This window comes from Vanessa atalanta, chromosome 25 (genome assembly GCF_905147765.1).
Source record: "Vanessa atalanta chromosome 25, ilVanAtal1.2, whole genome shotgun sequence".
Taxonomy (NCBI): Eukaryota; Metazoa; Arthropoda; class Insecta; order Lepidoptera; family Nymphalidae; genus Vanessa; species Vanessa atalanta.
In genome coordinates this window covers 1,124,862-1,146,231 of record NC_061895.1, presented here as the reverse complement: position 1 = coordinate 1,146,231, position 21,370 = coordinate 1,124,862, and the positions used below count along the sequence as shown (strand labels likewise).

General features: G+C 31.9%; 1 protein-coding gene across 9 annotated transcripts in view; it reads right to left on the bottom strand.

The window, feature by feature from the left end:
- LOC125073668 (nuclear factor 1 B-type) overlaps window positions 1-21,037 on the bottom strand; it is a 54,687-nt gene extending 33,650 nt beyond the window's left edge. For 8 of the 9 annotated variants that reach the window (XM_047684602.1, XM_047684603.1, XM_047684605.1 and 5 more), the window contains exon 1: window positions 20,904-21,037. In XM_047684602.1, coding sequence (XP_047540558.1) covers window positions 20,904-20,981 — 78 coding nt within the window. In that variant the 5' untranslated portion in view covers window positions 20,982-21,037. Of the gene's footprint in view, window positions 1-20,873 lie in introns of all 9 variants that reach the window. The other variant, XM_047684607.1, reaches the window with a different exon arrangement.
- Between the last annotated feature and the right edge of the window lie 333 nt (window positions 21,038-21,370).

Genomic DNA, 21,370 nt, shown 5'->3' with positions numbered 1-21,370 from the left:
TCACGTCCACACTCAAGAGCCGCCCGTTTCAATAGCCGCCGACGTCATTAGGAAGAAAGAAGTAATTAAAACTACGATAAAAAATCTCGAGAAGCAAAGTCGACGTTCCGCACCGAGGCGTACGGCTCTCCCGGTATTGCTAGTAAACAATCCATAATCAAAAAAATCTTGTGCAAGTGTTGAACTATAAACAAGATAGTGTTTGGCAAGGCTGCGAGGCGTTCCCGATTAGACTGCGCCATCATTCCGCCGGTTCATTCAATATTTTTTTTACCGAACGCTGTAATTTCTTGGCTCGAACGCATCCGTTTACATGCCAAACAATAAATTTATTAGTCGAACGGAGGAGTGGCAACACTAAACACGCGTCACACGTCGATACGTCATCGATTGCGTGGAATTTTCAACATTTTGGAAATCGATTTGACCGTTCTCTCGATCGATTCGCACGCGTCCATTATATAACGCCGCCCCGTCAAGGTGACTCGTTCGAAGCCACTACTGGATCTATTTTAGTTCGAATTTCATAAATATCCCGTGACAGCTCATCTCTCCTCTCCCGCGTCTTCGCCGCCATGGTTCGGCCATCTTCGACGCGGACTTGCGTAATTATCGAGCTCTGGTGTCGCACAGAAATACCGTTCGACCGGCGTCGTACCGAACCGGCGTCCTTGCTAATTTTAAAGTCCTTTCCGAAAGTTTATCGTTTATGAGGTAATAGAGGTGTGACGTAGATCTGGCAACGTGCCGGACGCCGTACGGCGACCGGTCCGAGGAAAAATGAACGCGCGTGTTATATTTAGCCCTGTCCCCGCAGCGGCGCACCTTGAGGGACGAATCGAGTCGAGAGATCGCAACGCGGTACGACTCTAGTCGGATAATGGGTTCGATAGCGGGCTGGCGGGAACGATCGGAAAACTAATCGTATATTACCGTACGCGTGTCCGGGCGGCAGATGCGCCGACCAAAATTGCGGACCGGCGGGCTCGCCATCAATATCGTCGACCTAATTGAATATTATACAGCAATTTGTGTTGCCGAAAATCTGGCTGCGAATATGCGGTGGCCATATATCGTCGGCTAACGGTGTTAATGTTTTCTATGGGCTTGACACGATGCGATGCAGTGTTGCAGAACTAAATTTAGACGAGCTGTTTTAGCTCTGGGCTTTAGCGTTTGCGCAACATCGCCGCGGAACCGTGAGCGGGACGCCGCGTTCTATTATCGGAAAAATGGCCCGATATGTTGAGAAATATTGTCATTTCAGAATCTTTATCGTCTTCTCAGTCGTTCTTAATCGTTTTCGAATCCCGAAAACCTTTGCGTGTTACCGAATGATAATGAAAATTAAATGTTTTTTTTTTTTATTGAAACATTTCTTAAATGTATGAGACATTCTGAGGAGCACGACAACTACTTTGTCATTAGTCGCAGCTAAATAATAAAATCGTAGGAGTTTGGCGATAGAAACCACGTGGTTACTAGTATGATAGACATCCAAAATTGACCGTACCGCGTTATTGAATTTGAATGAACCTTATATTGTAGCAGTGACTTTAATAAGCCTAGTTTATTGATAGTTTGAAATATGAACCAAATTATCCAAAATACATAAGAATGAAAATACTCTTAAATTATGTTCCTGCTCTAAATCAATATTTCAAGAATTTATATTTATTTATGGAATCAAACACCATAGACGAAAATCTCATGGAAGTAATAAAACTGTATCAATGGTATACTTATAGAACATTAGTTAAAAGATAAATTGTTTTAACCTCATTGTGGGATACATTTTTTTTAACAACATCCAATGGAAACTTTTTTAAGAATACGCTTAATAATTTATAATCTGTGGAAAGATGATAATATGTACGAAGTTCTAAATTTTGCATTGAGTTTCCTTTCATTACTCATGTATCTTAGTATCTCAAGATATTTAATTAATAGACAGTTTGTAATATATTTTATGACTAATTTAAACGCAATGTCTTGGCCGAATGACTATCAACGCACAGCATACACTATTGGCAATAGAGACATTAATATATAGACACACTTATATTAAAAGAGTTAAAAGCCACAGATATAATAAAAAAATATTTTTGTTTTTTTTTGTCACTTAAGAAATGATAAATCTTTATTCAGAAATATATTATATAATATAAAATACGTGGAAATAAAATTGATTCTTATGGATATCAAAATAAGATTACGATTGATATTAAAATACTTTTTTATGTTTAAATCTATATATATATATATATATATACATACGTATATCTGAGATAGGTAGGTATTCCGTTTAAATATATATTTATATACGAAACACTCATCACAAGATATTTAAAACTGACTTCGACTTAAAATTTAGCATATTTACATCTTTCGCGACGTAAACGCTCACTACGAAAGGTTTTTTAGAAATTTTATCATCAAGGGAAGAATTTGAAGCGTAATTTTGTATAAATTTTACCAGTACGAATTCGGGACTGATAGTTACATAAACTTAATTCCGTACAAACATCTGATATGGAACACAGAGACAAATAGAAATGGTTATATGATTTACTTTTTTTTTATTGTTACCACTTAATACACATAAAGGCATATAATTCTATTTTCAGATTATAACTCGTCTTTTTGTTAATACGAAAAGTGTCACTTTAATTATTATTATTTATTAACAAATTGTTAATTACTATAAACACTATCACAATATATTTTTTTCGGTTTTGAATATATATTTTTTGCTCAACTTTAACGTTCCATGCGTATTTTGTTTTATAAATTGAGAATAAAAATTTATGCCTTTGTGCTATAATAAATGACAAGGTATTGTAAAAAAAAATTAATAGACAAATGCAATAATTTCTGCAGGCTAAAATGACATTACTTTTTTTCTGAACTCTAAAATATTCCAATTTACAGAAATGTCGCAAAGACCCGATATCTTCCATCCCTACATGCAACTCAAATCTTGAGAGGTTTATAAAGGCTATTATGAAATCGACCTACAAGGGTGGCTGGAGAGATACTATATCGGACGATCTATGTCTCAGACAGACATAGATAAATATCTTTTTAGAGACAATTTATAGGAAATAGAAAATTGCCTTGAACATGTTGCGTTAAGGTGATTTGTTGGGGTAAGGGTCGTTTAGACCATGACAAGTACGAAAGGGTCAAAACATTGGTAAAACATTTATATATCATGTATTTAATCCATAGTATTTCCGAAACATCCTAATATTTTAAATGCGAAAGCATGTCTTTTTATTTCTTTGTTCGTTACGCTTTTGTCCTAACTATTCAACTGATCACGTTGAAGTTTATAAGAAACGACTTAAATCTATATTAACACTGGCTGATATCCACCCGCTTGGGTATTCAAAGAAAAAGAAGAAAGATCAACGAAGATAAAAAAGTTTTCATCAATATAAAACATTATAAAACATACATTTGCTAAAAAACCCAACATATTTGAATATTATAACGATAATTTGAACTCTGTTCTCTATAAAATAGAGTATATATTATTATGATAACGTATATGCACCTTACTAATACTCATTTAAGTGAAAATATTAAACAACGCGCACACGAATTTCTAAGAGATTCATTAATTCTGAGACGCAATTTTTTGCTGTTTAACCTGTATATTCAACGTTCGATTTCGTGTGTTCAACGAAATAAGTCCGTCACAATGAAACAAAACAATTAATACGTTTAAACGTAACTAAATTATTATTATTATTTTACATAATACGTAGGTGGACTGGCACCTGATGATAAGTGATCACCACCGCCTTTAGACATTGCCTCTGTAAGAAATAATAATCATTCCTTACATCACACCAATGTCACCAACCTAGGGAGCTAAGATGTCAGCCATTGTGCCTGTAGTTACACTGGCTCACTCACCCTTCTAACCGGAACACAACACTAAGTATTGCTCTAAGTATAGCTCTTTAGCGGTATAATATATGATGAGTGGGTCGTACCTACACAGACTGGCTTGAACAAAGCCCTACCACGCAGAATTAAAATAAAATAAACATTACCCTATTTTTCTATAACTATATTCGAACCTACTGATTAGCATTAATAAATAACGTCCTATCCACTGGACACTTGGTTTAATACAAAAACATTATTACAAAATCAATTTTCAAAGTGTATGCACAATGATATCTCCCTCACGTCTGTCGGTAGTCAAAAGTTGGCGAGTTAACGGAGTTTGCAAGATGGCGTCGACATAAGAAACTTCTTGTCAACCGAAATGTATTACATGTTGTTTAACACGTCCTACATTGATTCCAGATTTGAACAATCGAATAACAATCGTTGTATTTATAAATTTACGTTTTAAAACAGTTCTAAAATTTTTGAACGAATTAAATTAAATAATTTTATTTAACTGTTTTTTTACATTGCAAAATTTTGAAGTGTTCTTTTTTAATTATACGTTACAAAGTATGTGACGTTGAGCCAGTAAAAGGAAATTTTCCCCTCGAAGATTTTTAAATTATAAATATAATTTAAAAATCTTGTATAAAATTAAATAATACGTTTATAAAAATAATATTATAGTAGATTTTGTAAGTAATTCGGTTCCATAAATAAAATACATATTTAATTCAATACTGAAAGATCATTTGATCATTTAATGAAATGCTTTGATAGCATTTCAGGGTTTGATCCGTCTAGTCCTACTCCTACTACCTGAGGAGTCTACTGCTACTACCTGATGTAGTAGGAGTAGACTTGAGGTTCAACCTTACTTCATAACAAATTTCATCAAATTCGGTTCAGTGGCTTTGTCATGAAAACCTAACAAACAAACAGACAGAATTACATTTTGTAATATAGTATATTAAAATTTAGCCATATGCCTTTCAAAATCACAATTAAAATATACTTTTTTTTTTATAAATAGACACTTAGAAGAATGTTTGAATTGTCATGTCCTTGGACTCCATAGACTGTAAAGCTTCCTACAATTCACCATATTAGTTGACGTTTATGGGTATTGCCACTCATGAAGCTCGTAGTGTGTAATAATCAGTGTAGACTTTTTTTTTTTTGTATCGCAAAAATATTTTTACGAATGGAGATTGTTCTTGAGATTAGCTCATCAAATTAACTATCAAAGTTTATTATACAAATATAGATACATATGTATATATAAATGTAGATTTCAATAGCCTCAACAACGGATAGAACGGTAACGAGCGTGACAAAGATAGGTAGACGTAAAAATTGACGAAAAATAGATGCGTACAAAATATTTTTATGAACGTTTAATATTGTATTAACTCGATGCTTTTGCCAACTTCTGGCAACTTTCATAACAGCCTTGACTCTGGTCACTGTCAATGTTTGTCAAAAATAATACTATGAGCACAAGAGCGAATCGTGGTAATTAAAAAAAAAATTACGAAAAAAATACTGACAGATATGACAACGGCAATTTTAAACTTTTTATATAATCTCTGTAAATTAAACAGATTAAAAAAAATGATTTGTTTTGTTTATTTAAAATTTTGTAAGATACAAAGGAATGAAAGATAAATTTCAGATCAGTTCTTTTTTCTGTTCAAAATCTACATTTCGAACCGATTCGAACAATTAAGAATTTAGATCTTGTAAAATCAAATTTTATTTAAGCAACATTAAGACGGTAAAAGTAAAACGGTGAAATCAAATATAAATAATGTTATTTTAACAGTGCCACTTCTAAGCTTTGTGTAGGTCTGCCTAAGTCTATATCCTCATTGCCCAGACGGTGCTGAGTTATCGAACTACAATACACCTACTTACAGCCACCAAGACACCGTTGCGGTGACTGAATCTTGTTCGAAGTCGATTGGATTCGTAATGGCTCTAAAGATGTCCCGATTTCGGAAAACGTGTCGAGTGTTTGCTAGTGGATAAGTGCGAAGAGAATTATTCAATTATTTCAAAAAATTACAAATTTTTTCGTGACATTTCTGAATTTAAAACTTATAAATGAAGTATGTCAATTGTATATTCCATCATTTCGAGGTATATAAAATGTACTACATATGTTTAGGTTCAGCAACAATTGCTTGCACTAAATAATTGACTCAATACAAATTCATAATCTTAGTTATAGTGTAACAAATACTTATAGCTGCACAAACAAAAATAATAAATCATTTAAAACATTACACTTACATAATAAAAAATATATATAGAAGATACAATTATTACACTTGCATAAAACAAACTATATATAGAATCAATTATAAAGTCACTTGTACTTGGTTTTACTTGATGGTTTTGGACGAGCCGATGTGAGTAGATACCGCTCATTCTTCACATATTCTACCGCCAAACAACAATACTTAATATTATCGGTTATATTCCAGTTTTGAAAGGTGAAAGAGACAAGGGACATAACATCTTATTTTCCAATGCTGGTGATGCATTGGGGATATAAAGGATGATTAATATTTCGTAAAGTACATTGATACTTAAGTATGCATCATTTCCTATGATATAAAAAAAAAACAATACAACGAAAAACGATCTATATTCTAACGCATTTATAAACAAACTCGCAAAACGATATCGAGGAATCAAGATGTAAGTTTATATTGTCACTGCTATTATTAATGATTTTATAAAATCTCTAATAAAACACGTATATTTTTATAATTATGTATAAGTAAATTGTTTTTCTATTACACACAAACGTCATAAAATTAAGTTCGAATAATTTCATATTTCAATTTAAGAACGACCACCGCCTCTGTCGAACAACGCTATATTTTTTAATTGTGTTCAGCGGACTGGCAAATGTCTGATTTGGAATGTTTAATCTAACTTTTTAAAACATACCCGTAGGTAGTTGACTGAACTATGTCATGTCACTATGAATTCAAATGGAGAAAGATGGCCGCCATTTTGTAGAAACGTAATAATAAAATATAATTTATATCAAGCTTTAAAATACGACGTGTTTTGATTTTCAATAAGGTTTTATACGCACTTTTGAATCATGAATTTGCAAATATATTATGATAGCTTATTATTATTTATTAAGACCTAATTTGTCTAGTCGCTAGCTTGTAGGGCTCTAGATACTAATGCCCCGAATTCCAATCCCGAAAACAGTTAGTTAATAAAATGTTCTCGATCAAGGAGACTGTCCGGCATTAAGAGTTGGCAATGTTAGACTTCCGTGTATCGAAAGATACGTAAAGAGATTTCTGTCGATATCCTCGTTAGTGTCGGGTTGTTATCACATTGGAGTGAAGAAATAGAGTGAGAATAGACACACATATGTATACACACATATATCCTGTATGTATGCACACACTTGAATCACTATGCCATACTTTTGACGACCTCCGTGGTCGAGTAGTGTGTACACCGGTTTTCATGGGTACGCCACTCCGAGGTCCCGGGTTCGATTCCCGGCCGAGTCGATGTAGAAAAAATCATTAGTTTTCTATGTTGGCTTGGGTCTGGGTGTTTGTGGGGTACCCTGAGCAACGGGGCCGGCTTGAGCTTGCTCGTCGGCCACGGCTAAGACTGGCGGGAGGCATGCCGCGGGGCTGCTCCTGGTACGTCCCTGATCGGCGTCAGGGCGGACCATTTGAGTGGCCTCGTTGGCTAGGAGGGAGTGGGAGAGCTCGCTACTCGAGCCTCCCAGGTGTTTTACACCGGCGGTCAGCGGCGGAGCCTACCATCTTATCCGCCGCAGGGCGTCAGCTTCGTTGACGCCCAGCCTCCAGTGGCGGACTCGGGGGAATTCGCCAAATTCCCGCGTGGGAAGGCGCGCTTTCCATGAATATTCAGCCGCCTTACGGCGGCTGCCGCTGGTGGGGTCGCGGTTGCATGCCCTTGGCAATCCCGTGGCCTCACCACTCCGCGGCATGGTGGAAACCCGAGGATGGTTTTAGTGGGTAGGACAGGGCATTAGCACTAGCGTGCCCTGGCACGTGGCATTAGTTCCCGGTTGAGTCCCACATACCCGTCCCGGTCCCCCGACCAGGCGGCATGCGTAAATGCATTTCCTCCTAGTTAAACAAAAAAAAAAAAAGGGTCTGGGTGTTTGTGTTACTTCTGATTTCCATAACACAAGTGATTTAGCTACTTACATTGGGATCAGAGTAATGTATGTGATGTTGTCCAATATTTATATTTATATTTATTTATATTTATACTTAATATATGAAGGTCTGTAAAATGACGATTCATTTATAAAAATAAATTTCGGTAACATAGTCGACTTCTATCATATTTCAATATACACATATATCTAATTAATGAGTTCCTATGTATTTACAAGAAGAATATTAGAATCACAAATTTGTGACGCTTTGATATCAAAAAAATCTCCTAAGCATTTTAAGGATATTAAGGGACTTGCTCCAATATTGGACCAGGTCCACATGCCAAACATTGGTCCAAATGACTGTATGATTTTTGGTGACATTGCAAACATAAACCCAGAAACAACAATGGCACTTTGAAAACGCATGGGTGCTTAATAAAATAAAATTCGAGATTACACGTAATGCAATTAAGCCAATTTTCATTTTTTGTTTCTTACTGATTGACGTATCTTTATATAACATATATGTAGTCGCCAAGAAGAGTTTTCTACATATATATACTGTACTAATATTGTAAAGTTAAAGTGTTTGTTGGAACGTGCTAATCTCGGAATCATCGAATCCGATTTGTAAAATGTTTTTGCGTAAGATAGCCCATTTATTGAGAAAGGTCTATATAACTCTTTATGCCCCACGGGGACGGGGCAGTTACGATTATCGCGAATGAAACCGCACGTAGCATTTAGTTTATATTTATATCTATATCTAAACCGTGTCGTCTTTGCATATTTATTTATATTATAAACAGTTTAGTTGCTTTTTTTCTCTGACTTTTCTATTGATTAGTGTTCGTTTTGTTTTAGGATATAGATAGGCGGACGGGCAAATGGCCCTACTAATGGTAAGTGGTCACCTCCGCCCATAAACACTGGCGCTGTAAGAAATATTAACCATTTCAAATCGAAACACATACTGAGTACTGCTTCCCAGACGGGCTCGCACAGATCCCTACCACCAAGAAATGTAATGTTTGTTATGAATAAATATAAGAGTAGGAAAGATAATATTCAAAAAATGCAAATTCGTGTATTATGTTCTCCTGAATATTTTAATAATGCGAATGATCTACTAGTTCTATAAAAATTTGTTTTGTATCGTTTTAGGCGATTGTCAAAACTAAAAGTCTAACTCAATTAGTTACATATTTCTGTGTCATATACCTAGTCCATTTTTAGAGAAACTTTATACGATTTATAAATACACGTTACGATACTAAGTAGCGGAAGCAAGTACTAATCATGTATAATCTAAATATAACGCAAGTAAAACCATGGGGCATAACTGGTTATTTATATAACGCGAGCGAAACAGTAGGGGTTCTTAGTTTAGATATAAAATATATAAGTCACACTAAGCGATTATCGCTTTTATTACACAGATTATAAAATATAGTTTATTTTAAGTATCGGTTGACAGCTTACCGTGACGAAGGTCTGCCGGTCTGCCGCTTATCGCCTACAAGCTTCGCGTTAACGTGACGTACGTTGGAACTAGATCGTGTAGCGTATAGGTCAAATATGATATCCTTTAACATAAACTTAGACAACTATGTTGTATGCTATTCTATCACCAGCACCGAGTACATGTGTATAATTGAATATTCAAAGGTAGATTCTGAAATAATCTAGTGAAATGACCATGAAAATTTATAAGAGCCTAGTTAAAATTTTCTTTAGTTGGTTATTTCTGGTGGTTAAAGATTTTCGACCACCAATGAACGGGTATTACTCTTCTATATTAAACTAATTGACCAATCAGACTTGAAATTGTATTGAAAATGTATATTATTTAAACCTACACGTCATGGGACGTAGGGGTTCTTAGTTTAGATATAAAATATATGGTGAAATTTCCAAAATTATTTTCTTAGTAAGCGTTCACGTCACGAAAAGATTAACTATGGTACATTTAAAGTGAATCGAATCTTAAAATTTCAGAGATTTCGTGATGGGGAATATTTCGCTTATATGCGATATATATAACAAGACAGACAAACCAACAAGCAGACAGATTTACATTCGCATTTAATAAATAAATAGATAAAGATATTGACTTTCTCTTTCAAAAAAATTTTGATTTGATATTTAAGTCAACTCAATTTTTATTTTAGTAAATAAAATAGTTATCACAAAACTGAACTTGTTCCTGGACTAAGCTCAGTGGCATCCTGTCATGAAATCAGTACTGGGGCATAGATCCAGTTTGATTGATGAGCAATAATTGACAGACTATATACTTTTTCGTTATATTAGGTTTTTTTTTTCAGTTACAGCAAAACGGCACAGATTATTTCGTAATTCTCACAAAACGTCACTATAATATTTCGTAATGATCAACATCCAGTAAATATTGAGTTCCTTCTTAAATTCATCTCTACGTCAAAAAAAATGTCGCTTACCGTCTGTACGCTTAGATCTTTCAAACTATTCAACGGAATTTTAATGCGGCTTTCATCAATGAACAGAGAGATTCAAGGAAGGTTTACATGTATAATACATTAAAACTAGATAAGATTTTAAATTAACATGGTTATTTTTATTACTAACAGTATTTAAAACGGGATATTTACCATGTTTTTTATTTTTATTTGGTGGAGCTCGATATTTCGACATTATCTACGAATGTCTTGTTCACGAGACTGACGTTTGCGGGTAGATGTTGATGGCAAAAATATATATTTAAGCTTCGATCTAAACGTTGTATACCCTTAAATTGTATTCATGTGAAGCCGAGACGAATAGTTAGTTTAATAATATTTTATCATGTTGTGTTAAATTTAGTTCATGTCCTTATATCGTGAAGTTCTTCTGTCTCTTTCTAGAACGTGTGCTTTAAATATGTTTATATTGCGAATAAAGATTTGAATGAAACAGATATAAAATTAAATAACCGCTTTCAACGATAAATAATTTAGCGAGAGAACCCTCATTCTGAACTGCCAAGACCGAAACTTAAAGTGTCAGCGTTTACATTCATTGAATATTATTATATCTAAAGGATAAACACATTGAAAATTCTTGTTTAACTTCAGAAAATTACCGTTCAAATTTTGTTATAAATAAAATAAATAATCTTCATCGAGTAGGGGGACTTTCAAATGGGCCTCCTGATAGTATATCCTCATAGTACCACTGCGTATTCATTCGTACCTTGGGAAATAAGATTATATGTTTCGTGTGTCTGTAGTTACATTGGTTCATTCGATTTTCAAACCGGAAACAACTATTATAAGAATTTCTGTTTGGCGGTAGAATATACGATGAGGGCTTATATAACCTACCCAAATAGGCTAGCACAGAGTGCTACCATTTTATTAAAAAGAAGTAGGTGGTACGCAACCTGATGGACATCTACAAAGGCCTCCAACCAAGTAAAATAATAATTTTATTTGAATTCTAGATATTCCACTTAAACGAAAAAGACACACAGATACAATTATTTTCATATTTACAATATTAAGTTTATAGACTTTTTGGAATTTCGAAACCTACAGGTTTTGTTTTAATTTAATTTAATTTTAAGCTGATGACGTCTATTTGCACGATTTACGTTTGTTTTATTTTTATACAGCCATTACGCCGCTTTCTACCCTGCCAGTAACTTGTTTCCGCTGTCTAAAATTAATTCTTAGTTAAATCGTATCAGTAAATTGCAATCAAGAATCTACTTTTTATATTTCTGCACATCTACGCCTGGAGCTCTTCAAAATTAGACTATATCCGACTTTTGTGTGCAGCTACCGTCCCATAAGCACTGGGACAAAAATCGACTTACGATATATATATATAAGATAGTCTGTTGAAAAACTATTACTATTAATATCCTTGCCGGCTCTTCTAATTAAAATCCACTTCCTTACCCATGGATAGCTTAAATTTAATTAAATCTTAAAATGATTCAAATACACTTGTGTGCCCCGAGCCTTTTTATTAACAATGTTTTTTTTTATATAGCGCTCTTATCATAAACGAATAAACAAAAAAACGTCTTACAAGTATAAATAAAACGTAATAACAATTTTTAGTTTTATTTTTACAAGTAAGTCTTAATTAATTGTTACAGCAAAGAGCTTAACATGTCTGACTTTCGCGTGCTCTGTGGAGTAAGTAATAAAGCCTTGTCCCTACTGTAACAGCATTAAGTGCAGCAATATCGCGCAATATACTTAGCTTTTAAAGTTTTCTTTGATATAACTTATTGTGTTCATCGAGTACATTTATTTTCCATTAATTTAAAAGTTTGCATAACGTTAATTAAAAAAATAAAAACATTTTAGGTTGTATAAAATTGTTACTGGCCAAATGACAAGAATTTAAACACAAAAAAAAAATGTTGTGTCAAGCCCCGATTATATGTATAAAATGAATATGTGTTTAAATAGAAAATTGTCAATCGGAATCTTAATCTCAATATTCGTAAACAAAAAGAAACTCAGAATATTCTACGGTTTAATAAAACGGTTGTATAAATAATATGTTTGTATTTTGTTATATATAATACGAAAATGCTTTTGTTCTAAGAAACGTTGTAAGTAATAATTCAATAACTCGAAATTCACTCTTATCATAACAATAGTCATAATTAAGAGCGGGTTTAACTGCGAAGCGCAGTTCGGAAACCTTCCGAAACGCGTTACATATTTTTATATAAGTTTTATGTATATTTGTTTAGTATTTTATGTGTTAGAAATTACAATAAAACTCTCTCCATTATAATAAGTACAAATAAAAACAAATTTAAAAATCTAGCAATCTATACTAACATTATAAATGCGAAAGTAACTCTGTCTGGTTGTTGATTTTTCAAGGTCAAACCATTGAATCAACTCCGACCCCAAGAGATGCCATAAGCTACTTTTACTAAAACCAGACGACCGATCCCTAAAACGCGAACAATGCTGCGGACTACTAGTTACCTACATGACACAAAGACATACGTTATAGTTTTAAATCGTTTACATAAAACTCACTCTGACACTGCACTCGAATTTATCCTTGAAATTTTACACATCACGCCCAACGAAGAATCTCTTATGAAAATCTATTTGCTAGTATTATTTGTTCCACGATAAAATAACGTTTCATTGCGATCATAATCGTTAAACCAAGGACAAACAACCATCCCCTCTCACACGAGGCATTTATTTGAGGCGGGAGGCAGATTCGAGATGAAAATATTTGACATGGTCATTATATAGATCTACACACTTAACATGAGAATTGAGCCAGAGTGGACCAGTGGCTAATAACACGTGAATCTTAATCGAAAATCGGCAAACACAGCAGTATGGTAAATTTGTAATTATAATACATTTATATCGGATGGTAAAGGGAAAACATCGTGAGGTAACCTTATAGCCACGCCACCCCAAAACTTCTCAGTCACGAAAAGAGTCTTTACTTAACTCAAATTACTTAGTCAAATATGATGAACGTGCGAAAAGATTTGCAGATAAAACTAGAGAATTATTGGACTTATCTATTATTAAGTTTATCTATCTTTTAAAAGTCATTGAACTTGAAAATTTTGAATATTACAATGAAATCTTACCAAATATAAAAGTGTACAGTAAAATATAAAAACGTCTTAATCAATGATTACTTTTTAATATGCCCGGATATATCTTAATTTTTCATACGTAATACGTACTCGTAATTATAGTTAATACTCTGCCATACGAAACATTTGTAAGACTGAAGATTTTTTGAGAAATGGGTATTATCTGATTCGTAATGGCTGCTTCATGCGGATTAAGCTCTATACGCTCCCCCTTAATAAGAGGGGAGGCAATTGCTCACCAAGAATGATATCCTTATTATATATTATAGCGACTTTAAGAAATTAAATAATGTTTATAAAAATCTGTGACACATGAAAGGGGAACCACTAATATTTGAATATTTATTAAACGTTTTAAAAAATATAAGTTATAACTGTTCTATTTGTAAGGAATTTTAATAGTTCATATATTATGTCATCGAAAACCAATTTAAATCATCATCAAGAAAAGAAGAACGTATTTTTGATTTTTTTTTATGTCTGGCTAAGTTTTATAAATTAAGTGTTGCCCACTATAATTATTTTATTCTTATGTAATATAAGAATAAAATAAATATACATTAGAGCTTCATTATTCGGCTGAAAAAAAAATGAATTCACTGATGACTTCCTAGTTTTTTATACTATCCCTTATATTAATACCACAAATAAAAACACTGAATCTTTTAAATATTTTTAGAACCTATACTAAACTACGTAGCTCGTAGCTACGAAACGCGGCCCGTTGTATCAATCTATATAATAAACCAACCGACAGTAATCCGATGGCCGGGATTACGTAATTTAATTATCCAATACCCATAAGGATAATTGATTATCCATCGCGGCTTTAACCGCAGTTTTTTCATCAATACCAAAAATTCCAATCCGCTAATGGACTTCCCTTTGCCTTTGGATTTCAAATTAAAAAAAAAAAAAACATTTAGAAAAAAATAAAAAGGTACGTGCATAACATTCTTGCTGTAGGGTAGTGCATTCGGGAATCATGCACAGTTACAACTCAATTAATAAATTCGACTAGAAATATTTTATAAAATAAGTCATATGTAAGGTCAAAATACAATTTTTATATTGCATTAAAAAACACATGATTTAAAAATTTCTTCCCGCCTTTTTTTCTAGCCAAATTTAAAAACATTTAGATCGAGATAAATTATATATATACAAATAGATATATAAACATTTGTGTAAATCTTTTAAAATAAAATTAAATATTGAATTATATTTTAAAAAATATAAATATTTTGTCTTATAAATTAAATGATTTACACAAAGAAGTTCTTAATTAAGAACTATATATTTAATTACGATAAAGACGGTTTTTGACGATGCTGTTTTATACAGATCATACAAAATATTTAGTTTTATAACATTGTCACAAAGGCTAGTTTTTAATTTGCCGTTATGTGATAATTAATTTATTCTAAATTTAAATTTATTTCTATATATAATTTTGTTTGTATCAATTTATTGTCTGTGTAAAACCGTTTCGTTAAAAACTGCCTTAAATAATATCAACATTAACAGTTAGTGAAAACATCCAAACACCGAAAGTGGCAAGAAAGGGTGATAGAAAGAGAAAAAAACAACACGATAGGGGGGCGGGGGGTAGAAAACATCGAGTATATTTTTTAAAACACCGATGCGCGGACCGCCATGCGACTACCGGCCGGGTATTTTTGGATTTAGTTTTTCTATGATTAATTTTTTTATAATAAAATGCACACATTTTTCGTGCCATGTTATGATGTACACGCCAAAAGTTTTCCGAGCATTATTATTTTTTAAATATATATTTTTAATTTTTTAAATTATTTTTAATATATTTTTAATTATCTGTAGAGTTTTATTTTCGTATGACTTTTTATACTTTTTAATTTGAGGTTGCCATTTTATTTATTTTATAACAGAGTTTGATATTATTGTTAAAAGCATTTAGCAAAAAATATATTTCAGTCATTTGAGATAAGATTTCTATTATATTTTAATTTAAAATCTTATCAACAAAACAGGATAAGGTAAATCGAAGCCGTTTTAGATTTCCGCTCAAATTGGCACTATTGCTGATTCTGCCAAACGCAACGCGCAGCAAAGCGTAGCAAGTTTAGCCATTTTCTTCAGACCACTTTTCTATATGGCAACATTTTCATTAAATCTTTTATTGTATAACAATCAAATCACATATTTTTGATGTCAATATTATTATTAATATTTGTTAGAACTTACAAGTTTTTATTAAGTGCAATACGAAGTTTCGTACTGAATATTGGTCTAAATATTTTTTAATAGATACAAAACGAAAAACCACAATTTAAAATAAATATGAATTTTTAGCATTCATAACATCATTTCATCCGGTTATATTATTTTTTATCTGTTTACATTTTGCCTTTATCATGTAAGTATAATTACAAAAAAGTTTTTATTCGAAAAAGTTTTTATATTTTTATAGAAACTATATTTTTATAGAAAACAAGATATTTGACTAGATTTGGCTACAGACAGTCTGTCTTCACGTAGTGCTGAGTTGGCTGTCCGCCCTGTAGCGCATCGGAGCGTTGAAACAGGTAACACGTTGTATTTGCATTATTATCAATTCCTGTAATTTCCTTCGCTTCCTTATTTGAAACCATTTCACTTTTGTTCAGAAGGATCTTTATTTATTAAATAAAAATCTGAGTTTTAAAATATTTAATATTTTTTATTCTTAACGGTATTATAATTAATATTTTTTGTTTATCTTTCTTATCAACAAATTAATTATATGCTCACGCATTTAGCCTTAATTTTATTCCTTTACTTTGTATTTTAATAAATTGTTATTTATTTTTTTATTATTTTAATGAAACATTAAACATGTTTAAGAAAGAGCGACTTAATTCACCTTGGACTTAACTTGATGCCTTTTTGACAAGCTTGGAAATACTTGAATTATAGATCAAAGAAATATTGTACATATAGATTACCTGGACTTTGACAAAAATTATACCGTTGAAGTAAAATCTTATTGATTTTTCTAATTGTCAATACTTTAATTAAACTTTTTTAGAAGACCTTACTGTAAAATATAGCACCTTTAGTTTACCATGTCATAATATTTAGCAAAAGACATGTGCACAATAAAATCGTTCAATTATATCGTAAATAAATCCAAAAGACTGATCTTTTCCTAGATTATATTAGTTCAAGACAAGGAATTAACTATTGTTAACTAAAATGTTCTATGAAGATAAATTATAGAGATAATATGTGATAAGTTATCAAATAACATTTTCTGATTTAACACTCTTAGAGCGGAATGCTTTGACCGTGTAACATGTATATTAAATACACTGAAATCAATTCAAATAATTCAATAAAACAATTAACGTTCTCCTTGAATTCAATCTTTTAAAGAAAGCAAGACTCTGTAAATGAATATAAGTGATTAGATTGATTTAAACATAATTCGATATAGTGAGGATTAAAAAGCTTCCATAAACTAATATGCAGTGGATACATACAAAACATGTAAAGTTGGTATAGAAGATGAAGCGTGTTGACTTATATATTTTAAAGGGAAATCAAATTACTATAGAGATATCTATTAGATGACCTATTGAAGCAACGTGTGTTTACACAGAAATAATATATAATTTCGTCTTATATAACAGACTGATTAATAGTGATAGTTATACTTAAGGAAATATTCAGCACCGCGTCTGTAACTGTGGTAGCGCTGTCAAGTAAAAAAATTACTGTTGCCTTTTCAAAATATTTAAAACGATGTTCTACATCAATTGCTCGTATAATCTTATTGAATTACTTTTTAACAGACTAGCCGAATACCATTTGGAGCAGTGGAATCCAGAATCTTTGTCTTTTTGTCGTGTATTGTCTTTTTTATTTATTTGCAACCCAAATGTTTGGATTGTGATGCTGTGCTGAAGAAATATGCAGGCAAGTTCAAGGTATATAAATTAAATTATATATATAAGAAATAACAACGCCTGTGAGGATACTATAATATAACAAGATTTATTTTCTGTTATTATTCAGTTTTCAATTAAATATAGAGACAATCAATAAGACACACATCGAGACATTGAAACTTACGAAATCAGACAACTTGAATGTACTGTTGAAATTTCATAAAAATTTCAACGAGGCATGTTAATTTTTACCAAATATTTAGTGAAATACGGGTACAATATCCATCTAATCCTTATGTAACATACAATTTTAAGCGTTTAAGAACATCGATTAATTGATTACGTACTTACCACTAATTACTTACGTAAGCCTAAATATGAATAAAAAAAACAGCTGTCTGTGAGCCTACGATATTTTTATCGTATTGAGACGTTTGATTAATTTAAATGGACGCAAGTAAAACCAATATGCCTGGCAGTACTTTTTTTTAATATCTGATCTTAGTCCCATAATGCAGTCTATCGGTCTGCCTTATGGATCTACTTGACTTTTAGAGCAATTTGTAAAGAAAGCTAAAATTGATTACTAATAGTAGGAAGTATATATATATTTTATTAATTTGCAATATTTATAAAAAATACCTATGGTAAGTATATATATATATATATATATATATATATATATATATATATATATATATACTATAGACGACCTAGGACAAAAATTTACGGGACCAAATCGACACGTTTTCGTATATTATTTCTACAAACAAAGCGAACATTTTGTAAAACTCCTAACTAAGCATATCTCGACGATAAATGTAGTTTTAGTAAAGACCTCTAAGCACATATATATTGTTTTACTTTATCAAAATAAAAGTATTTTTAATCTGTGCAATAATTATACATTATTTAACAAGTACATTGTACTCACACTACAGCGTCATTTACAATTATTTACGCTGAGTTTTTTTGTTAAATTTCTAATCAAAACATTGATAGAGATTGTAAAATATATATTATTTACTATTTTAAACAACAAATAAAGATTAAACACGTATTCACGCTTTGAAACTATTTATTAAATGTAATAATTACGATCTACTAAATCTATATAGTTATTAATAGAGTAGCTTCAGTTAATGGAACATAGAACAAAGTCCGCAGTCTGCTTATGCATTAAAAAAAAAATCCTTCCCATTAATTCGGCACAGATAAATATTATTCCTATAAGAATTTCCAAACATCCCACTGCAGAGCACGGGGCGCCGGCACGATGGCGTAGCCGATGCAGTTACTCACTACCATATTGATTTGTCTACCATTTATATAAAAACTACTTCTAGTGAAACCTTTTTTCATGCCTCTTTATTTTTTAATTTCTCGTCCAACTGTGTTTAAGACACAACAAATAGTCGAGATTACTAAAATAGATTATTTACTTATGCGTTTACTAAATTTTGATTGAATTATTTATCTGTGATTTGGTATAAAAAAAAATAACAAAAAAAAAAACGCTGCAAACTCTTTTCTCGAATACTGTATAAGGATAATTAAATATTTATAAAATTCAAAGACTGCAGTATACGAAAAGTTACTTCCTTGCGGTGATATCAATCAAATTTATTTTATCTAACTTGCACCAATTACGGTATAAAACCTTTCTGACAAGCCATGAGTAAAAATGTAACCGAAACTATATATTTTTTTAATCTGTCTATCATCAAAACTAAGACATAAATTTGACGGTACAAGAAAAATTAAAATTAACGAAAACGTGATAACGCTGAATACTAGAATATATTTCTTATTACTTGCATTATTATTTTATCATTAATAACAATCTATGATATATGATATATATATTTTAAGAGCGAGACTATATTAACTTTCAACATATTACCTACAATAATACTATAGATTACGATTATAATAAAATATTTACTATAAATTTTGATATCTTGTATAAAAAAAAATTGTATTTAACAACTACGAATATTGTAACGGTTAACTGTATTTTAAAAACAAATTAAAAAAACACAAATTGTCTTTAAAAAATAAATCGCTGTGCTATTACTATATAAACAATTTAAAAAAAAAAAGAACCTTAAATAAATAAATAAGAGTAATCGATAACGAATTACCGAAATTATGATTACTGGAATAACAAACATGAACCTCAATCGATTATTATTAATAAATTCATAAAGCAAACGATTATATCTTATATTCAAAGTTAATGATTACAATAACTTTATAAATAAACATTATTAAGTATATTTAGTTGGTACACTTGTTACGAATTTAGACGGGGTGTCGACACGTGCTACTTCGTTATAATTTATGTATACCTTATATAAAACACAAGAATTCATGTTAAATTTCTCGTAGTTTTAACGTTTTCTGAAATAGATTATTGTTGATAAGAAAATACTTTATTTAAATACGAAATGAACTAAATATGACATTGAAATAGTAGATCTTTAAGGGGAAAAGGATTTTATGTAAGTTTTATAACGTAGAATTTTCTCGTTCGCTTTATTCTAGTTAATTGAATGAATTAGTAAATTTATTGGGCATGATTTTATCTTGACAAATTTCGTTTACTTAAAATGTATTTCTTTAATTTTTTACACAAAACACGAGTTAAGATTATTTGTTGATTTTTTTAATTCGTTCGTTTGTTTTTATATCGAATTAGAATTATTTAATTCGTGATAATATATTTTGTAGTTGTTATTTATATTTTAGTATTTGGTTTTCTTTTTTTTTTTTTTTGTTTCAACATATGTTAATGGAATTGGGCAATAAAGTTGAGTATTTTAGTCTTGTTTTCGACGAGAATCACGAAATAACTTTGAGAAAAACAACTCGTGACGTTTTATGAAGCTTTCTGTCGTAAAGAGCTTTCAGCTAAAGCTCCGAACTTCAGCAAAGCTCCTCAGCCTGTTTATTGCGGCTATCGATCTGTTTACAAACTTTGTTTTCGACACTTATAATAATATTGACGTACCACATCACTCTTGTTTAATAAAACCTCATTTAGTTTTACGCGATATTTTTATTCTGCGCTCGAAACGCGCGACTCGCGCTTTCTTTTGAAATATATATTTTTTTAATTTTACAATACCTTCGGCAACGTCGCAAACATCCTAGAACATCACGTGCGGTACCGAAAATACCCGGGCGGCGGTCGCGGCGAAGTAAGCGACATTAGCTCACAACATCTGTTAATATGATCATTGTTAATTACATATGGGCGTTGTTAATATATTGTAGCCACCTGTCCCGAGGAGGGCGCTTGCAGGTACGTCGCTACGTCGTCCACCATGCAGGCTCGCGGGAGGTCGGGGAGGAACATAATACGCTAGAGGGCGCGCATCGCGTGCGGGCTGCGCGGCGCGCCGCGTCCGACTGGCGCGGGATCTGCCCTCGCCCCGCGACCGTCTCCCACTCCTCGAATATCAGGGCTGTGCGAGTTTTCCGTGCGGAAAAACAAATGGAATTGGGGATATGCATATATATTGGATCTCCACACATGACTACAATAATTGAATTGAATCCAATGCGTTATTGACTTGTTTACTAAACCTAAATATTAACACTTATATGTAGTAACTAGTAAAATATTAGTAGTACAGTTTACATTTTACATCGAATTTCTTTACAATTTTGGAAAAAAAACTCAACACCGAGCGTTGTAGTTCATTGTAAAAAGATGGCCACCGCCCATTCGGTCTAGTATTTTCA